Source organism: Leptosomus discolor, chromosome 8 (genome assembly GCF_034619465.1).
Source record: "Leptosomus discolor isolate bLepDis1 chromosome 8, bLepDis1.hap2, whole genome shotgun sequence".
Taxonomy (NCBI): domain Eukaryota; kingdom Metazoa; phylum Chordata; class Aves; order Leptosomiformes; family Leptosomidae; genus Leptosomus; species Leptosomus discolor.
Window position 1 is genome coordinate 45,495,040 of NC_141398.1, and position 18,251 is coordinate 45,513,290.

General features: G+C 41.1%; 1 protein-coding gene across 1 annotated transcript; it reads left to right on the plus strand.

Moving 5' to 3' along the window:
• Positions 1–12,205: 12,205 nt before the first annotated feature.
• On the plus strand, positions 12,206–17,807 carry SNX20 (sorting nexin 20). The gene is made up of 3 exons (XM_009951306.2): positions 12,206–12,371; positions 14,016–14,167; positions 17,131–17,807. Exons 1-3 carry the CDS (start codon positions 12,206–12,208, stop codon positions 17,794–17,796), a joined length of 984 nt encoding a protein of 327 aa, XP_009949608.1. The 3' UTR covers positions 17,797–17,807.
• Positions 17,808–18,251: the final 444 nt, after the last annotated feature.

The window sequence follows — 18,251 nt, forward strand, 5'->3', positions numbered from 1 at the left end:
TGTATGAAAAACAAATTGCGCCAGCATTGCAACACGCAATTCGCAAGAAAAACTTGGAGGCTTTTCTTTTTATCATTTTAGAAAGATAATTCACTTCAACGAAGTAGGAAATATATCACTTTCAGTTATTAAAATACCCTGGATGAAAACAACTGAGTTAAACGTCACCCTAAGAATTATACTTCACAACCAACAAACTAAACAAGAACAATTTGAAAATACTTTACTGCACATGGTAGCAGATACAAACCAAAATACATACACACATATGTCTACAGTTTAGACTGTACTGGATACATGAAGAAAGATATTCAGTACCTTAACAGGGGATTTGTTCTTCTAAAGATGACAGAAAAGGGTAGCATACAAGTTAAGAATACCATCACGTAAATTCTCCTGTTAGTAATCTGTGATGCCACAGTTTGCATTCAGTTAAAGGAGAATCTCAATGATTATTTATGGATTTAACTTCAGTAAATAAAAAGCAAATACTCTTTGTCCTTGTGCCTCCTCTTGCTACTCTGTTCCTCCAGATCTCTTCTCTGATAGCATTCAAATACCACAAAATCCATTGTTATTTCTCCCACTTAACTTGAATCCAGCTTCAGAAGCCATCAGAAAGCAACTGGACCCAGTAGTAACATAATTCTTTTAATCATCTGTTTTTAAACAAGGGTATTTAACAAAACTCTTTCCCCCAAAGAAAAGTAATAACAACCACAGAGGACCTGAAATTTATGCAAAGTAGCATCTTTCAGTCACTGAGAATTCACACATTTCTGTGCTGACTTGCTGAGCCTCCTAGTGAGGCTCTTGTACAATACAGCCATTCCAACTGAATATAGCACACTCCTCATCTTCGCAGATGTTGCACGTGGGTGTAATGTCATCAGCCCACTTTGACACCACGGCTGCTGCAGCAGCTCACAGCAATTATGTGGTTTAAAGTGTTTCCATCTGCAAAGTAATTAACATCTGAGGGACAGAATCTGGACAGTTTCAGACCTCACTGAGATAGTCTGGCAGACTGGCAATCTGCTGTCAAGTTAAATATTTTTCTGCATTTTCATTTGATACACATAAATGGGCTTTAATGTTTGTTGACAATTAACAAAAAAGTCTGGTATCAGTATCGGGCTGAAATAGTAATATTTTATATGGAAACTGATGAAGAACACAACAGGATCTCCACACACACACACCTCCACCCCAAGGAAACATGATTAAATGACCATCGGTTTTTATAAGTTTACTCAGATACCAGTTTTCCATCCAAGTTCTATGTAGTTCCCTCCCCTTACTTTTTCCAGACACGGGGAAAAAAATAGATGCTGTCTTGTTCTTCATAGTTCCATTTTATGTTCTCAGCTTTCAAAGGCTGATGCACTTACTTAACTTTCCTTTTTGCGAGCCATTCCATGAAGTCAATCAACCCCCAATACACTGCAAACAAGTATCTCTGACGTTACAGGGATCATGACCTTTCCTATCTCACTTCCAGAAATACTTCATTTTAATTTTAGTAAGTATGTATGGAAACAATATATTAAGAGGGAAGTCTGTTCAAGAGCTTAAAAAATAAGAGTAATTTTTATTAAACATATTATTTATCATATCTATTTTTTCAATGAGTATACCCTGTTTGCAGGTCCATTGCTGCAATATGACATTATCTTCACGTGATTAGTAGTAAAGAATTCAGTGTGAGGACATGTTAAGAGCTGCATTTAGATTATACAATGATAAAGGTGCACGGTCAGTCTTTCAAAGTTCTAGTCATCTACAGAGATGTTATTAAGCCACTAAATACAGTACCAAAACATCCTCTGTTATGAAAAAGTTCATTATCACTATATAAAATGCCTTCCTTTAGAAACTTATCCACCACCACTGTCCCCTGCTGAAGAAAAGACACCATTCTAAAAACCAAATCCCCTTCTTTTCGAATAACAAAAACGATAAATTAGTATCTTAAGGGCACAGAAACACTTGCTAAAAACATTCTGGCAATATATCATAAATATATGTACATAAACCACTGATTTTAAGATATCTTCTTACAGCCATTTTCCATGGAATGATTATTCTGCGAGTAAAGTATATTTGCTGGACAAACAGCACACACATATTGGACTAAGACCAGAATAAACTACCAGACCTCAGGATGAATTAACTTGAGAACCAAACTATGCTCAGCAACAAGTCATCTTATACTGCACAACACACCAGCAACTACAAAACTCTGTGCATACCAGAGACTACCTGACCATCACCACGGACGGTCATGTGTCAGAACCTGTTCAATTGTGTTCCTCTTCCCCACCTACTACCCAAATTATTTTCGTGCTCAAAGGATTTTGGGAAGCAACAGCTTCCCAAACACAGTTTTGACTGCAACACTACATACTCTGGAAAAAAAAAAAAAGTATTTAAAAACAATGTCAGAGGTAGGCCATAATCAGCTACCTAACTTCAAAGCTTCCCTAACTTCCTTTCCCCCCACCCTGTCTGGAGTTATGGTTGTCACTACAGAGACATCTCATCACAAAAACAGTTTGCTCTGAAATATGAGAACTTTGTTTCTACTCTGCAGTAGCCTTAGATGAACTATACAGAGATGTCTGAATCAGCTATCAGGTTTCAGCATGAACACACAAATCTATAGCTCTGATTCAGAGTACAAAATGAAGAAGCTAAATAAATTGTACGGTTTCTTACAGAACTTTCACTTTAAATACCAAGTTTTAAACAGCTAAGAAGCAAAGTTATATTCTTCAACAGTCCAAAAATCATTTTCAGGGAACGTTAAAACTAGAAGCAAGTAAATTCAGTTGTAGCTCAAGGTACAAAGAATTACATGACTGAAATAGAAGCCATGAGTGGAAAAAGTAGAAATTGTTTCTTCAAAATAGCGGTTGAAATGTTGTCTGATACAACTAAGTTCATACTGGTAACATGACTTCCAGAAGAAAATGCAGCTGAAAAACCCCACTAAATTTTATTAGGGGTTATACATTTGATACAAATATTCTACTTTAGAAGAAGAACAAAAATCATTATCAGCTACCAGAATGACATTACTGGATTTGGCAAGTATACACCAACACACCACCACCACTGTTCTGCAGATAACCCTTCTGTCAACGTGATATAAAAGTCCTCTCGATAAAATGAAACGCGTACGTTCAGATTTTGAAACGACAACCTGATCGTATTTCACTTTGTTCATTCACAGAGTGTTTAAGGGCAGAACTGACGTATCTAGCAAGGCGAGATGCGACATACAATGTACTTGCAAGTCACAAGGCTCGTTACCGCGTCAGTTTTTTGAGAATAATTACCCCCGTCCCCCCCCCAGTTCTGAGAATTTTCTCCACCTCTCCAGGCCGTTACGAGCAGGACAGGGAAGGAAAGCCCCGAAACACTTTTTAAGTCGGAGCAACGGGCTGCCCGGGGCTTAACGCTGAACCATCGGAAACGCACAGCGGGGCCCACGCTCGGCGCCCCCGCAAAGCCCTAACGGCAGCTACCGCCCCACCGAGCCGGCCCGGCCCGGCCCGGCCCCGCCGCAGGGCCTCGCCCCGCCGCCAGGCGGCCACCGCGGCCCGGCCCCACCGCCCCAGGAGCGGCCTGGCGCGCAGCGACGGCCGCGCCTCCAGCGGGGGCCCGGCAGCCGCGGAAACGGCCGCGGAGAGCGGCGCGGGGCGGTGGGGCCGGGCCGCGCCGCCGCCTCGCCCCTACCTGACGGCGCCGAGCAACGTCCCGCGGCAGCGCCCGGCCCCTCGCCCGCCCGCCCTCTCACCTCTCATCCCCAGCCCCTGGCCTCGGCGCCCCGCCCGCCCGCGGGACTTCCCCGGCGCCGGCTCACAGCCCCGCGGCGCCCGGCGCAGCGGCCCGGCCCGCTCCCCGCTGCCCCATCGTCGTCACAGCCGCCCAGCGCTCCGGCCGGCGACACGCTCCCTGCTGCCCCGGCGGGCCCGCCCTCCTGTCCTCCGGCTTCTCTCTCGGCCAATCACAGCGCTCCGGCTCCACCGCTTCGTAGCGCTATTGGCGAAGAGCGCTGCCAGGTGACGAGGTGATTCGGGGTTTTCCACTCCATCAAGATTGTATGAGCCGCAGAGGAGGAGGCGGGGAGGTCACAAAGAAGTGGTTGGCGAAGCGCTCCCTCCTTGAGGGTATTGATTGGCCGTCCGGAGCGCGAAGGCGGGACGTCGGGAGCTACGGCGGAGCTAATTTGGTGGCGCGTGCGTGTGCCCCACTGCCGGCGGAGGCGGGGCTGGCGAGTGCCGAGCGCCGAGCGGCCGCCAGCGGCTGCGAGAGAGAGACAGCGGGAGCTGCGCCCCGGGGCTTGGCGGGCCGGTCGTGCCGGTCGGGCGCCGGTCCTGCCGGGGCGCCCAGCTGCCCGAGGGCCGGCCCGGCCCTGCTCTCTGCAGCGCTCGCTGGAAGGGGCGCATGCATGCATGCGTGCGTCGCTCGCCCGGCGGGCGGCAGTGCCGGGCCTGCGGGCCGGGGAAGCGCCCGGGGAGGGGTGTTCGGTGGCGGCGTCGCGCTCGCGTCGGGGGAAGCGCGACCGTGTCTCGCTCCGCATCCGCGGCGCGGCCAGCGGCCCGGAGCCTGCAGACGGGGACCGCGCCGCAGGGCGCTGCCTGGCGAGCCGGCGGCCCCGCAGGGGCGACGCGCGGAGACGGGGAGAAATGAACTTGTGGGGAGCGTACGGCAGCCCCGTTCGCAGTCAAAAAACGCCCCGAGTTAGAAACTGCCGGCAGGTGAATTGGCCTTCGCTTGAGAAGATGGCAAGGGTGGGTTTTGCGGTGCTGTTGTACAACAGGCTCGCTCCCCAGTATGCAGCAATTGCAACCGCTTGGTAAACGGGGGGTAATTTCAGGTACCCCTCGAGTATGAAGCAGGTGGCTGTAGGGTTACCTAGAGACTGTTCATGAGTGTCAGGCTTGATCTGGCTTCACAATCCAGTTTTGAAATATTTTTACTCTCAGGAAAGGTAAGTAATGACACTGAATATTTGATTTAATAAAAGCCAAATGTAGCTCCTCTTTAACGGACCTACTTTTGAATGTGACTGTCATCTGACTGCTGTTGTATTTTATCCACTTAGTGTCAGTATTTGTTTATATAGAGTGAGCTTTTCTTAAGTAATGAACGATGGAATAAACTCCAGAATAGAAAAGAGTTGCTCAGCAGGACAGTTACGTTTAAAGGCTCTATTCACGCATTCAGCATTTCTGGAAGACAACATTTGTTTTTAGAGGAGATTTTTTTTTTTTAATCACATAGTACTCTGAACTGGGGCTTTAAGTTTAAAACACTTCTGAAATTTTGTACTGCTAGAAATGGACTTCCTACAAAGAAGAATCTTTGAAAAAAAAAAAAAAAAGCGTGTGATCATGTACCTCAGGTGGTTACAATAATGTTGACATACAAATAAACACTTTTCTAGTTTCTTAGCATCTTCAACATTCCTTTAATACACATTTTCATGTGATGTAGTAGCATATACAGTTCAACGTTAGCTAAAGTAAAGGCTGTTCCAGTTAACTCTGTCCCCTATAGATCTCCAGAATCTAGAGAGACAGTCAGTAAGCAGACCCAGTGCAGCCTCGGGTCAGGGCTGAGTGCCCACTTCTGAATTCCGAAGCGATGTGGGTCACTTCCACAGCTTTTGGAAGGGAGATGGGAAGGCGCAACGCAGGCTTTTGTTAGTGTGGGTGTGTGCAAGGGGGAAAGGACACAGTCTGAGTGTCAGAAACCACCAGGCTGGAAACTCCTGAGGGAGTGGGATTCCATCTACTATGGAAAATGCTCACGCTAATCGTTTAGTCACTTAAGAGCAAAATTGCATTTTAAAGTCGTATTTAATTTTAAAAGAATAAATAGTAGTGAAAAGATACAAAGATTTATGCATTACATTTCTTCATTTTGCAGAATACACAGTAAAGCCGAGTTATGCTCTGCTAATCCTCAAGGTGGCTATCGATGCACAGCAGCTGCATTCTCCTCCATGTGCAGAGCTGCCATTTATGCTACTACAAAATGCATTAGCACGTCTGCTATAAATCCAGTTATCTCAAATTTCATTATGTTTAAATTTTGGGTATAAATAAATTACACATGGACTGTCACTATAAGTTTTAGTCTAAGTACAAAATAATTATTTTGAGAAGAAAAAGAAACAGACACATTTTAAGAATAAAATATCAAAGTCCTAGATAGGAGTGACTACATGTGGTGTACCTAATAACTCAAAACTAAGTACTTAAAAATATTTCTCCAGTCCATGTAATTATGTGCTTAACCCTCTATGATTTCAGCAGGAAAAATGACCAACATAGCCATTTAGAAAGTCTGTTGTTCTGCAGGCAGAATAGTGCTTGTGACATTTAACCCACGTTGGTATCCTGTTGACCCACTGGGCTAGCATTACAGCTCTGTGTCACTGACAGACCGCGGATGAAAGGCAGGCCAAGACCGTTGTTTACTCTAAAGCTCCTTCGTACTCCTTTAGAAGTATAAAGGAGTTGTAAAGTAGTAACAGGGCTTTGGCAGTGTAAAATGGGCCTGTTATGTTTCTTTCATGTTGAAAACCCTGTCACTAACACCAGCAGAAGATACTCGCCATTAAATGGCAGATTGTTTCTTTAAATCACACTCTTGTTAAGAGAGACATGTTTTGTAATAATGAAGTATGGTAAACAAGTTCCACTTTCAAGTGACACAACACTATACAATTAAACATATAAATAGCATGGAACAGAATTTTGTGCTGTGCCAGAGTAAGAGTATGGTATTCATATATCACAGCACCCCCCCAAAAGTGCAGAATATTCATGCAGAACAGCTGCATTTTTCTGCTACTTCAAACATGGAAATGATGAGTGTTTATCCAGCTGCATTAAAAAAAAGAGAGGAAAGTTTCTTGTAGAAGCATCGAAGACAACATTACAGCACTTTCTAAATATTAGTTATGTGATAAAAGAGGACTTGGATAAATGTTAGCTATTTCTGCCTCCTCTTGTTTTTTTTTTTCTCATTATCTACAGTTTTAAGGAATGATTTGATAAAATAACTAAGGTTTAATTACACAGTTTGGGGCTTGAGAGGGAAAAGCAGCACTCAGACTCTGTCAGGTTGCCTGAAGTTGTTTGTTAGGACAGAATCACGTTGGGTTGGAAGGGACCTTAAAGATCGTCTAGAGGTTGCAAAGTATTTTGTAATAGGGATACTACAGCCACATTCTTTAACAAGAATAAGACAGTGCTGTGCCTATAATAAAGCGCCAATAAAATCTGGCAGTAAACTGCAGTTTGTATGTAACTTTGGTTTATATTACATTTTTTCAAGCTGATACCAGCTTTGTACTCTATGGTTAAATATTGTGTCTGTCTGGGTTTATGTAATCTATCTGATTGGGAAAATGTGAACCCCAATCAGGGTATAAGTCAAGGCAGGATGTTGACACTATTGCCGCAGTCCCTTCTGGTTCTGTAACTATCAAAAGCACAAACGTGGTCTTTCAATACAGGCATCCTTAACGTGGCATCGCAAGGCTAACTCATCTGGTGGCTGGCTACCGAGTTTTAGACATAAACTTTCAGGTTAGTCTTCCTAAAATGAGTCCTTTCATCTTAAATCGATGTGGAGGACCTAACTCCTATGACAACTACTTTTATGCACTGCAGTGTTACGATTTAAGCTTGCCTCGCTCCTGTGTTGTTGCAGAACGCTGTTTTCCATGTCCCTTGGTAGATGCATTTTAACACTGTGCTCTTTATGTATGCCAGCCAAAGTCAGCGCTTTCCCAGAATACAAACTCTGAGCCAGTGCATGAGGATCCCTTTTCCATCGCTGACTCTGACAGAACATGCTTTTCCATTAAAATTTACCACAGTCTTGTGAATAGTCAGATAAATTGATGGTGTAAGTGCACTTGCCCATCTCTTAGAATGATATGCTGCCATGGTGAAAATTCCCCTTTTCCACTGCTTAACCCTTCACACAGCATTTGTTGGAAGTGGAACTGAGAGTATAAAAAGGATACTAGTTACGCATTCTGCTGGCAAACACCCCTGTATACTGTAGACTGGTTTTGAATGTGCTAATCAAATAGACATTTAGGAAGGTAAAATGCTGCCAGACTAACAGCACTGGGTCCCCATGAAGGGCCAGGGCTGTCTGGGCCAAAACCAAGCTCATGGGAGCAGGATGAGGAGGAGCAGTCTCCTAAACCCGCTGTGGGTGTCACGGCTCCTGGGCTTGAGGAACCCATTCAGGAACCATCTGTGACCACAACAGCTGGCTCTACTGAGGCAGGCAGAATTCTTGCAAACACCCTTGATTTATAAATTATTTCTATCAGTCAACCATGCTCGTAATAACAGATTTCACTTTTTTTTTTAATCATCCAAGTTAATTTGACCAGGACTTACTTATTCTAAAGTAACTGAAAGTAGAGGTCATACTTAATATGCTGAAAAATATACTGGTTTTTTAGCTTTATCAAGAGCAGAGTAATAGCACTAAGCATCACAAAATAATATGTTGCTTTTTGGCAACACATAAATTAACAGATTCAGAATTCAAAGCTTAGACACATCTGTGAACTGTCAGCGTGAGTGAAATGCACTGAAATCCCCCTTGGTTTTTGCTCACAATTGTAACCAAACCTATAAATCTAACTTTAAAAGAACAAGACTTCAGCCAGAAATACATGCCTTGTCTACACTTAAAAGGGTTGGCTGGTATAACTACACCTTAGAGCTGTATTGGCAAGCACAGATTTCTTTTCTGGTGCAACTTTCCGCTAAACTGGCTAAAGACTCTGCCAATATAACGGCATCTACACTAGGGCTTTTGCCAGTATGGCTGTAGCTGCATGGGAGTGATTTTTCATCATTCTGACAGCTATTTTGGCAAAACTTCTACTTTTAGACTGAATCCAAGTTAAAGTTGGCATTGTTTTATGTTGCAAATTAAGCAGAAGAGAAGCATTGCCAGTTTATGTCCCTGGTTTTACATTGTTTTAAATTGTTTGTTCTAAGGGAATGTGTGGGGCAGGAGCCATGTGGTCCTTTGGATGTTTGCCTCCCACATTTGTGCTGCTTTAAAATCACTTGGTTTTTCAGTGAGCAAGCTTTGTAAATGGGGAAACTAACATTACTAAAAAAAGATAGTATCCATGTTATTTACCCCAGAAATAGCTATCCTGATCCTTTAAAGCAAATTTCCAAAGTGAAGTGAACTGCAAAAGGAAGCATCTGGGTCAAAGGACATGCGGATTAATGGATGATTCTTCTTCACTTTGTCCTCAGTTCAACAAAGAATTTAAGCACAGGATTAATTTTAGGCACACACATAAGCCCATTTCAAGTTTAGTTGTCATGTCAGATATGATAATGCTCCTTTTTGAACTTTAATTGAGCAGATATTTGAAATTAATAATATGTTTAAGCACTGTGTGGAACTGGGATTTCTGTCAGAAGTGCAAGTTTACATAGAGTGAGGCTATTTATTGTGGTACCATCTGCATTTTCTTTTCTGACCTGGATGTTAAGTCTGTATTTTAAAGATGCCCCGAGGGGCATATTTTTCCACATAGGTACATTTACGTATTTGGCTCTTTTTCCTAATCTCTCTTTTGCCAAATGTGTTTTTTTTGGTTTCAGAAATCGACGCAGAGAAGTTTTCATTGATTTCTTAATTGTATTTACTGTTGAACACTTTCCTCTGCCCAACTTTGTGTTTGCAAGTGTGATTCTGACAGTCAGGTTTGGAAACCTACCCTTGCTGCTGGAACTGCACTGCGAACAACAGGCCGTGCCTCACCCACAGACAGTGCAAGGGCTGTTCAAGGCAGATAGGAAATTTCATGCGTAATCAGTTAGCGCTGAACCAGTGCGCCAATTGGATGAGGAAGTCTGATTTAATCAATGCTTCTTCCTTCCTTTTTGTAAAACACAGAATGCGCCTGTTAGAAGAAAACACAGACATATTTTTCTGCATTTTGAAAATGTGAAGCAGGCTTTTCATGACTTCATACAGACTACACGTGCACCACAACTAAAAGCTCTTCAGTAGTTTCCAGGTGAGTATTCTGTGTGCTTCGTGTGGACAAACTTTCTGGTGTTGCTTACAATTCAGTGAAGCAGTTGGGGTGGCATTTACCGTGAAACGGAACAGGATGAGTGTCTGTTCAAAGTAAAATTGTGTAATTTGTTGCAGGGTTTTTGTATTGGTTTGGATTTTTTTTAATATATAACAATAAATAGTAGCTTACTTAAAAGAGCTTAGAATGATTTTTACCTGTGAAAATGAAACCATTTGTAGAAAGTACAGACAGTTTTCAAAGCAAATATATTTAAGGCAGAAGACTTGTGTCTCATAACATTCATTTCTCCATTCTTCTATTTGCAAGTTTGTTGTGCTTCTCTGGTAAATCATGTTTTAAAGTGATATATTTATATATATATACACGCACATATATATATATATACATATTTTGTGTATATAAAGTTATATATATGTATAAAGATATGGATCTTGTATATAAATACAATTTTGCTTATAAGGTTATACCAACTCACAACCAAGAAAAACGTCATTTAGATTTGTTTGGCCGTTGTAAGATTCCTCATTTAATCTACTCTAGTAATCTCTACTACTTGAGATTATCTTTATGTTAAAAACAAATATTTGCAAGTTTATGCTCTTGGGATGAACTGTCATGATTTTCAAAAGACTGAGCAGTTAGACAGTAAGTGGCTACTCTTCATGTTCGAAAAGCAATTCTTAAGGAGGACTAGAGGAACAGTGAAAACTTTCACCTCCTAGTCTGAAGTCCAAAAATAAGAGCTTCCGTGGTGCCAAGGGAGGATGTCAACATGTATCTACTTGCTTATCCAAGCCAGGCAAAGGGAGGGTTTCTGTTAGAGGAAAGTGGTTTGCCACTTCCATTATTTCCGGTGGGGAAAGTAATTGCTTTTCTTTTCATAGCCTCACAGTTTGCCAGAAATCAATGGGTCTGCTGTAGGAGTTTCATCACCTCCGTATCCAGCATTGCATAACTGTGTGGTAGACAAATGGAGGCAAAGTTATATGTAGTAACATCCGTGTCCTAAACCCTCTCGTTACTTAATAACCACTGCTTGGGCATTATTTTTACATTTGTAGCAGGGAGACTTGGTTTGGGTTTTTTTTTGAAGTAGGTTGTTCTATTATTTGATTTTCAACTGTTGGCTGAATTGGGAGCAACATTTCTCTCATGCTAACTAACAGAATGCAGACCCCTGGCAAAGTTGTTAGAATGCTCTTATGACTTTTTCAGCTGCTAGTATAACACAATGATGTAACAGGTAGGGGGTTTTAATTAAAAAAATAAACACCCTGCAGAATGGCCAATTTGTTCTATGGAGTAGGAGCATATTGCGTTAGGCACTATGTCAGTATGCAGTAAAATAGTAGTTCTAGCAGAATAGGCGTACAGATCTACTACAAGCACGGTATGTAGGTTAAAAGGACAAGGAAATGGAGAATACTTGTGTGTAATAATTAGAAAACTCAGTTCTCCTTCCACCTAGCTGTTGTCAGATTCAGTTGTTTTCTTCTCACAGTACAGAGACAAGTCTCTGGAGAGAACTTGATACTATGACAAAAATATTATACTATTTTAGACCTCACCCTATTTTGCCCTGCAGGTTCTGTTTAAAAATGGATGGCAAGTTTTGGAGTCTTGAGAACAGTAAATTCTAGCAGTGTAAGAGGGCCAGGCTGCTAATTATACTAATTATCTCCAAGATTTTAGTTCATCTGGACTCATACTTGCAAGCTTGAGGGCAAACAACAAGGAGAAAAAATCTGCCCCCCACTGCAGTTTGTGACAAAATTCTCATAGATAATAATGGAATTCCCCACCTAATCTTATTCAATGTAAGTTCTTAGGGTTTTCGTGTTTGATTTTGATCTGCCCAAAAGATATCCGAACACTTTCAGTGGTAATGGTAGTAGGAATGGTTCTTCACTGGTAGCTATGTAGATATTTCTATTTGTTACTTTAGTTTTTATGAAACTACGGTTGCCCTCATACAAGTTCACAGAGAACTACTAAGTCAATAGAAGAGATTACCAAAGTGGATCCTCTAAAGGCATGCTACTAAGAAATGTCATCTTTTTTGTAATCTTTCAGTGATAACTTGCAATGGACCAAGACTTGCACTGCATAGCAGAAAGGGAACTGTTGGAGGGTGTAAGTGGGATTGCTACGTTTTCTACCATGAGTCCATCTGATGAAGAACAAAATCAACCCAAAGCTGAAATTTCATGTCAAGTGAGAAAAGAAAACCCAGAAAAAGATGACCTGCAAGGTTGATGCTATCCTTTAATTTTATTTCTCATGTAGCTATTTATGCCATTAATCTTTTATATAGAAAAACCTTTGCTTTATTTATTGCAGCAGCAGTCCAGATTCACACTGCTATACTCCACTGAAAATAAGCCTTGATCAAACTTGTAGTAATAGTGTAGCAACAGTGAAACAGATGCACATCCTGGTGTATATATCCACACAGAGAGTTTTCCTTTTAAATCCCTTGCACCTAAAATGTACTCCAGATTTAATTTACACACTAGGGACCAAAACAATGATCTTCAGATGGCCTGTCTCAGGAGTGCACTTTCTGTATATCACAAATTCTGAACTTCTTGGCAGTATCAGCAAAGACACCAAGATTGAAGCTAATCTCAAGCAGTAGTCTCTCATATGCCTTATCGAGGCAGCATTGAACTTTTACTACACCTAAGCTTGCTGTCATCTGTTATTAAATAAGATTTTATGTATAATCCAAAACATATATAATCTCATCAAGATTTTCAGTCTGCAAAGATGTCATAAACACCACCTCTCTTAGGAAATGCATGCTTTGTAGAGGTTGAGCCAAACCCCAAAGGCCTTGATAATTAAAACTGTATGGCCAAATGATTAATAACATGTAACAGCAGGGCCACTGAAGGAGTACTATGCTGCCTTTACAATTCTATTTCTGCATCAGGCTGTTATCTTCCCATTCATTTGTGGTCATTCACCTCCATTGTCTGAATGCTAGACACATTGCAGACTGACTTCGGCTGACTGCATTGACAGAGACATTATTGATTGGAAATTGGAACTGGTGTGCCCACTGAAATACAAATATTCCATTTCTTTTATCCACTTTGCTAGCCTGTATGCCACCTGATGAAAACGATTGTCGGTAGATTTCAAAGACAGAGAACTCACGCTTTTGAAAAGCTACGTCCAACTCCTCTATAAGCCGAATCTTCAACCAGATGCCCTACATTTTTATATATGCAAATGTGTGCGTGTGTGATGGTGGGGGGAGAGAGAGAGAGAGGAAGGGAGGGAGATATGCTAAGTGTTTGTAGCTGGACTGGGGCATCAGTTCAGCCACAAAAGAAAAAGAGGTGAGAATTCCTACTTCAGCTGAGCTGGTTATCTGAGTTTCTCCTTTAAGGTTAGGATATTCATATTTTCTGAGCTTTCACCTCTTACTGCAGAAACCCAGTATTTTATTAGGGTCGGTATTTGAATATATGTCCAGATGTGCAGCTGCATTGTATTACCTCCTCGTTAGCAACAAAGAAGCTTGGAGAAACATCTGATTCAGAAGACAGAGTGGACATTTCTTAGGGCTACTTCTGGGATGGTGAAGCATACCTCCTCGCTCAGGCTGTGCCTGAGCTTACAACCTAGACATACAATACTTCTTCTCAGTACTTTTTCTATGACTTTTATTCTGCAGCTGATTCGGTGTCCTTCCAGATTTCAGACCACAGTAGCTTTCCTCAAAGAATCTGGACCTGTCTTTAGTAGCAGTGAAATCACTTATTTTATCAGTCTTTAGGTCTTGCTGTTACACAACAAAAACTCTAGTCTCTCACAATAAATGCATAAGACTTTTCTTTCCAAAGGCAAAGGTTATAATCTGAAATACTAAATAAATTCGTTTTAGATTCCAATGCATCCCTAAGTCCCAACTCTTTGATGACCACTAAGGAACTTCAAGAATACTGGAGGAATGAAAAACGCCAATGCAGACAAGTCAAGCTCCTTTTTGAAATCCCATCAACCAGAATTGTAGAGCACCACTTCTCTAAATATGTGGTAAGCTAAGAAATGAATATGTAAGAAGGTCATTAATTTTTATTCACTCTACAGGGGTCTGCACAGCACACAGCATGCCTCACTACATGAAAGCCTTACTGAGGGCCAAGTTTTGCAAGCCGTGATGATCATACTGAGTAGAACCTGTTCTCACTGATAGTTTGGGCATAGCTGGTGGAACCTGCCCCTAAAAAAAAAACCTCTGACAATCAGTTCACAAAATCTGCATCAGTGGGAAAGTGATATCAAGTAAATTAGTAGCTTGAGTATGCTTAAGATAGGAAATTCACACAAGTATAAAAATGTCAATATAGTTACACTTCCACTGAGCTAGCCTGCTGTAGCAGCTGTATTGCATTTGTATAACTTCCACATCAGAGATTTAGCTTAGCCATGTGCAAAATTCTTTGATGTTGACAAAGTCAAAGACATCTTCCAGCTATATTGCTTGGATCATTCCCTTTCCCTACCTAGAGCTCCGCTGGATGACATATTTCTGTCATATTTTTAAGGTGAAACTTGAGTATGAGGGACAGGAACAATAGAACAGGTTGGATTTTTGTGTCTTTACTCACAGTACTGACACTTGGGTTTTATTTCTGATTCTGCTCCTGGCCTTCAGGGGGACTGCTCTAGAGCAAGTATCTGTCAGTATTCCTGTGAAATTCAGATATGCATGTTTTCCTTGTTTGCAACCATCTCCGAGATCTGTAGATGAAAAACGCTAAGAATCATACTAGCATTGCTGATGCTGAGTAATGCAGCTTGGTAGAATTTGAAGCAGGTAAATGTTCTGGAGACTGTCCTAAGATCTTGTTGCATGTTCTACACACCTACTTAGATGCTGCCATTCTTGCATACACTCAACAGTATCCAGTTTGTTGAACAGTTAAAAATTGTTTTAGTATAACTGTATGACAATGAGAGTATCATTCAGTGTACATGCATGTAGTTAAACTTAGTCGTAAGTTACATACCTAGGCAAAAAGTTCTACATCTACATTACAACAAAATTGAGCCAATTTGAATGATAGTCTGATAAATGGTATTTCTTCTCTTTTTCATGCATACTCCAGAAATAAAAAAACAAGTACTTGTAAATTATTCACTTAGCTGCCTTGATAAAATGATAACTTAAAAACCTGCTCTTATGATTGCTTTGGATATGCATCAGGCATATATACACTTTCCAGCAGGGAGCAGGACAAAATATAGGAAAATGTCACAGTGCTTACAAATGAAAAGAGATCAGAGCAGTCAGCTGAAATTTAGAAACCTTTCAAGAAGCGCCTGTAAAGATCATTTATGAAGATTAAAAGAGAGAATTTCTCTTTAAGGAAAAACAAGGAAGAGAATCAGACAGACACTAGTGCTAGTACTGGTTTGCACCCTTCAACAGCAGCAAAGAAAACAACTGGCACAAGTAAAACTACTCCAATTCCTGTATAATTTAATGGGAACAGGGTGAAGTTGAATGTGTACATGGTCATTGTCCAAAAGCTAGCAAGGTCAACAGTCTGTGTCCTTAGCTGGTGTATGGTGATACAGTTAAGCTGGCCTCTGTGGAGCTCCACTGGTTTACGCGTATTAGGGACCTGGCCCTTCCTCAACATCGTTGTGCTTGGATCAGGACCAGAAGAGAATCTATTTGTACAATACATAACACACAATTTTGTTTTGCAGCTATTTTTCTAATATCATATTTATTATAGTCATTTTGAGGCTAGTGAAGAGCTGAGGAAGACATACTCTTGAGTACTATTAATGTGGGACAGCTTTCCTGTTAGCTGTTAGTGAAGGATTTAGTTAGCAAACAGATTGTTGTAGAAATGTCACTTTTTTTTGCATTATTTATATGGCAAGTAAGTTTGAATAACAGGACAATAATTTAGAGGGGAAAAAAAAGGCTTTGGAGTTGCTCCATCTTGTTTTTGTACACACCAAATATTATTGCCAAATACTCCCTCTTCTTTCACAGAATTAATAACACCCATAAATCCGTAGAAATGTCTGATACAAACAACATTTCTGAATATTACAACCAATGTAAAATAGATTACATTCAATATTAAGTCTAGGAAATGTCTACATTTAGCCTGTACCCTGGGCTAAACTCTAACAATTTCTCTATCACCTGACAACCCCTCAGCAGCCAGGAAGGGGAATCAGGAAAAAGGAGAGCAGACCTGTGAGGGTAAGGGAGAACAGATTTTAATGAGGTAACACTGATACCAACAAAGGCATACAAAGTTATACTCAGCCAAATGAATATGCAGCTGTCACAATCGACAGAAGAGCAGTCTTGGGGAGCGCGAGGAACCCCTCAGTAGCTCTCTTTCTCAGCAAACCTTCCCCCTTTGTAATGGCCGTGACATTATGGGGTGGGCTACCCCTGTAGCTAACTGAAGTCAGTTGCCCTGGCTGACTTGAGCCTGCCTAGCGTGGCTGGGCTGTGATTCTATTCCAGTCAAACCAGGACAGGAAATCCATGCAGCTCACTGAAGATGATCGATTGCGGCAGCCATGGCTGTTGTAAATAAAGTACAGCTACAGAAATGCTTTATAAGTGATTTTACATGCTTCAGTCTGCTGCTAGTTCACCATTCCCAGCACCTTGCAGGGTGGGATCTATTAGTGCTTGTTTATCTACAACTTACTTACATGCTAAGGCTGAGTCTGATGGCAAAAGTACAGAACAGCAGGAGGTGGGAATTATTAATTTGATGGCTGCAGATTTCAAAAAGCAGGCCTCACTGAGTATGCACCATAATCCCAGGCAGCAACTAATTTGGCAGCACTGCTATAAGCCATAGGAGTATACAAGATTAAACACATAAAATTGGTGCAGGAAGGTTTCAGCTGGTGGAATATACAAGCTTTTCAAAGCAGTGACAGAGAAATCTGACTGCAGTGGGGCTAGAACGGTCCGTCTCATACTTATTTTCCTGTTTAATTGTGTTTAGATGTATAAAATCATCGTTTTGCAAACAGGGAGTTTTGACAGCAACAAGTCTGTAATTGAACGACGTTATTCAGATTTTGAGAAATTGCACAGAAATCTGCTGGAGGAGTTTAGTGAAGAAATGGAAGATGTGACCTTTCCCAAAAAAACTCTAACAGGGAACTTCACAGAAGAAATAATCAATGAGCGAAAATTAGCCTTCAAGGACTACCTGAGACTTCTATATTCTATGAAATATATCCGAAGATCAAAAAAGTTCATTGACTTTTTAACAAGGCCGGAGCTTCAGGAAGCATATGGTTGTCTGCGGGGTGGACAGTACACCAAAGCTTTGGAAATCCTTTTAGAAGTTATTGGTCTGCAGGAAAGGCTGACGAGAGGCAACCCTGTTTCTGTTGTCCCTACCCTCTGTGCTATTATGGTGTGCCACAAGGACCTGGAAAACCCAGCAAGTGCCTTTGAATATGGAGAAAAAGCTCTATCACGCCTTTGTGTGCATACCAGCCACAGATATTATATGCCATTGTTAGAAACAATGATCACTTTGGCATATGAACTTGGCAAGGATTTTTTATCTTTGCAAGAAAAACTTGAAGAATGGAAGGCAAAAAAAGATCCTGTACGGGTTTTTACCCTGAAAGAACTTGCAGTTCGGGAGTATGTATAATGAACACAAGACACAATTTCATTAAAGAGCAAAACTGTCAGCTTCTTTTCCAAACACAAACTCTTGAAAGAGTAAGAACTGGAAATTACCTGTTTAGTTAACATAACTTTATATCGATAGAAAAAAAATTAAATATCTTCCATGTCCAAAAGGTACATTAACATTTATGTTGGAAATTTTATATTTACTCTACAGATATGAGGAGCACCTAAGCTTATTAAGATCTGTGGAAAGAAATTTGCAACAAAAAATCATTTATGGTTTGCTGATTTTGAACATAGTCGATTTTGTGTGAAAAGTCAGAATAGGAAAATACAATGAATAAAGCACTTAAGAATCTGCAGAATCAGAAGCATGGCTTGCTTGTGTGGAAACTACTTGCTTTCAAGAAGATAAATATCTTCTCAGTCAATGCAATCTAAAGGATTCATCTTCAGACACTGAATGTAGTTTTT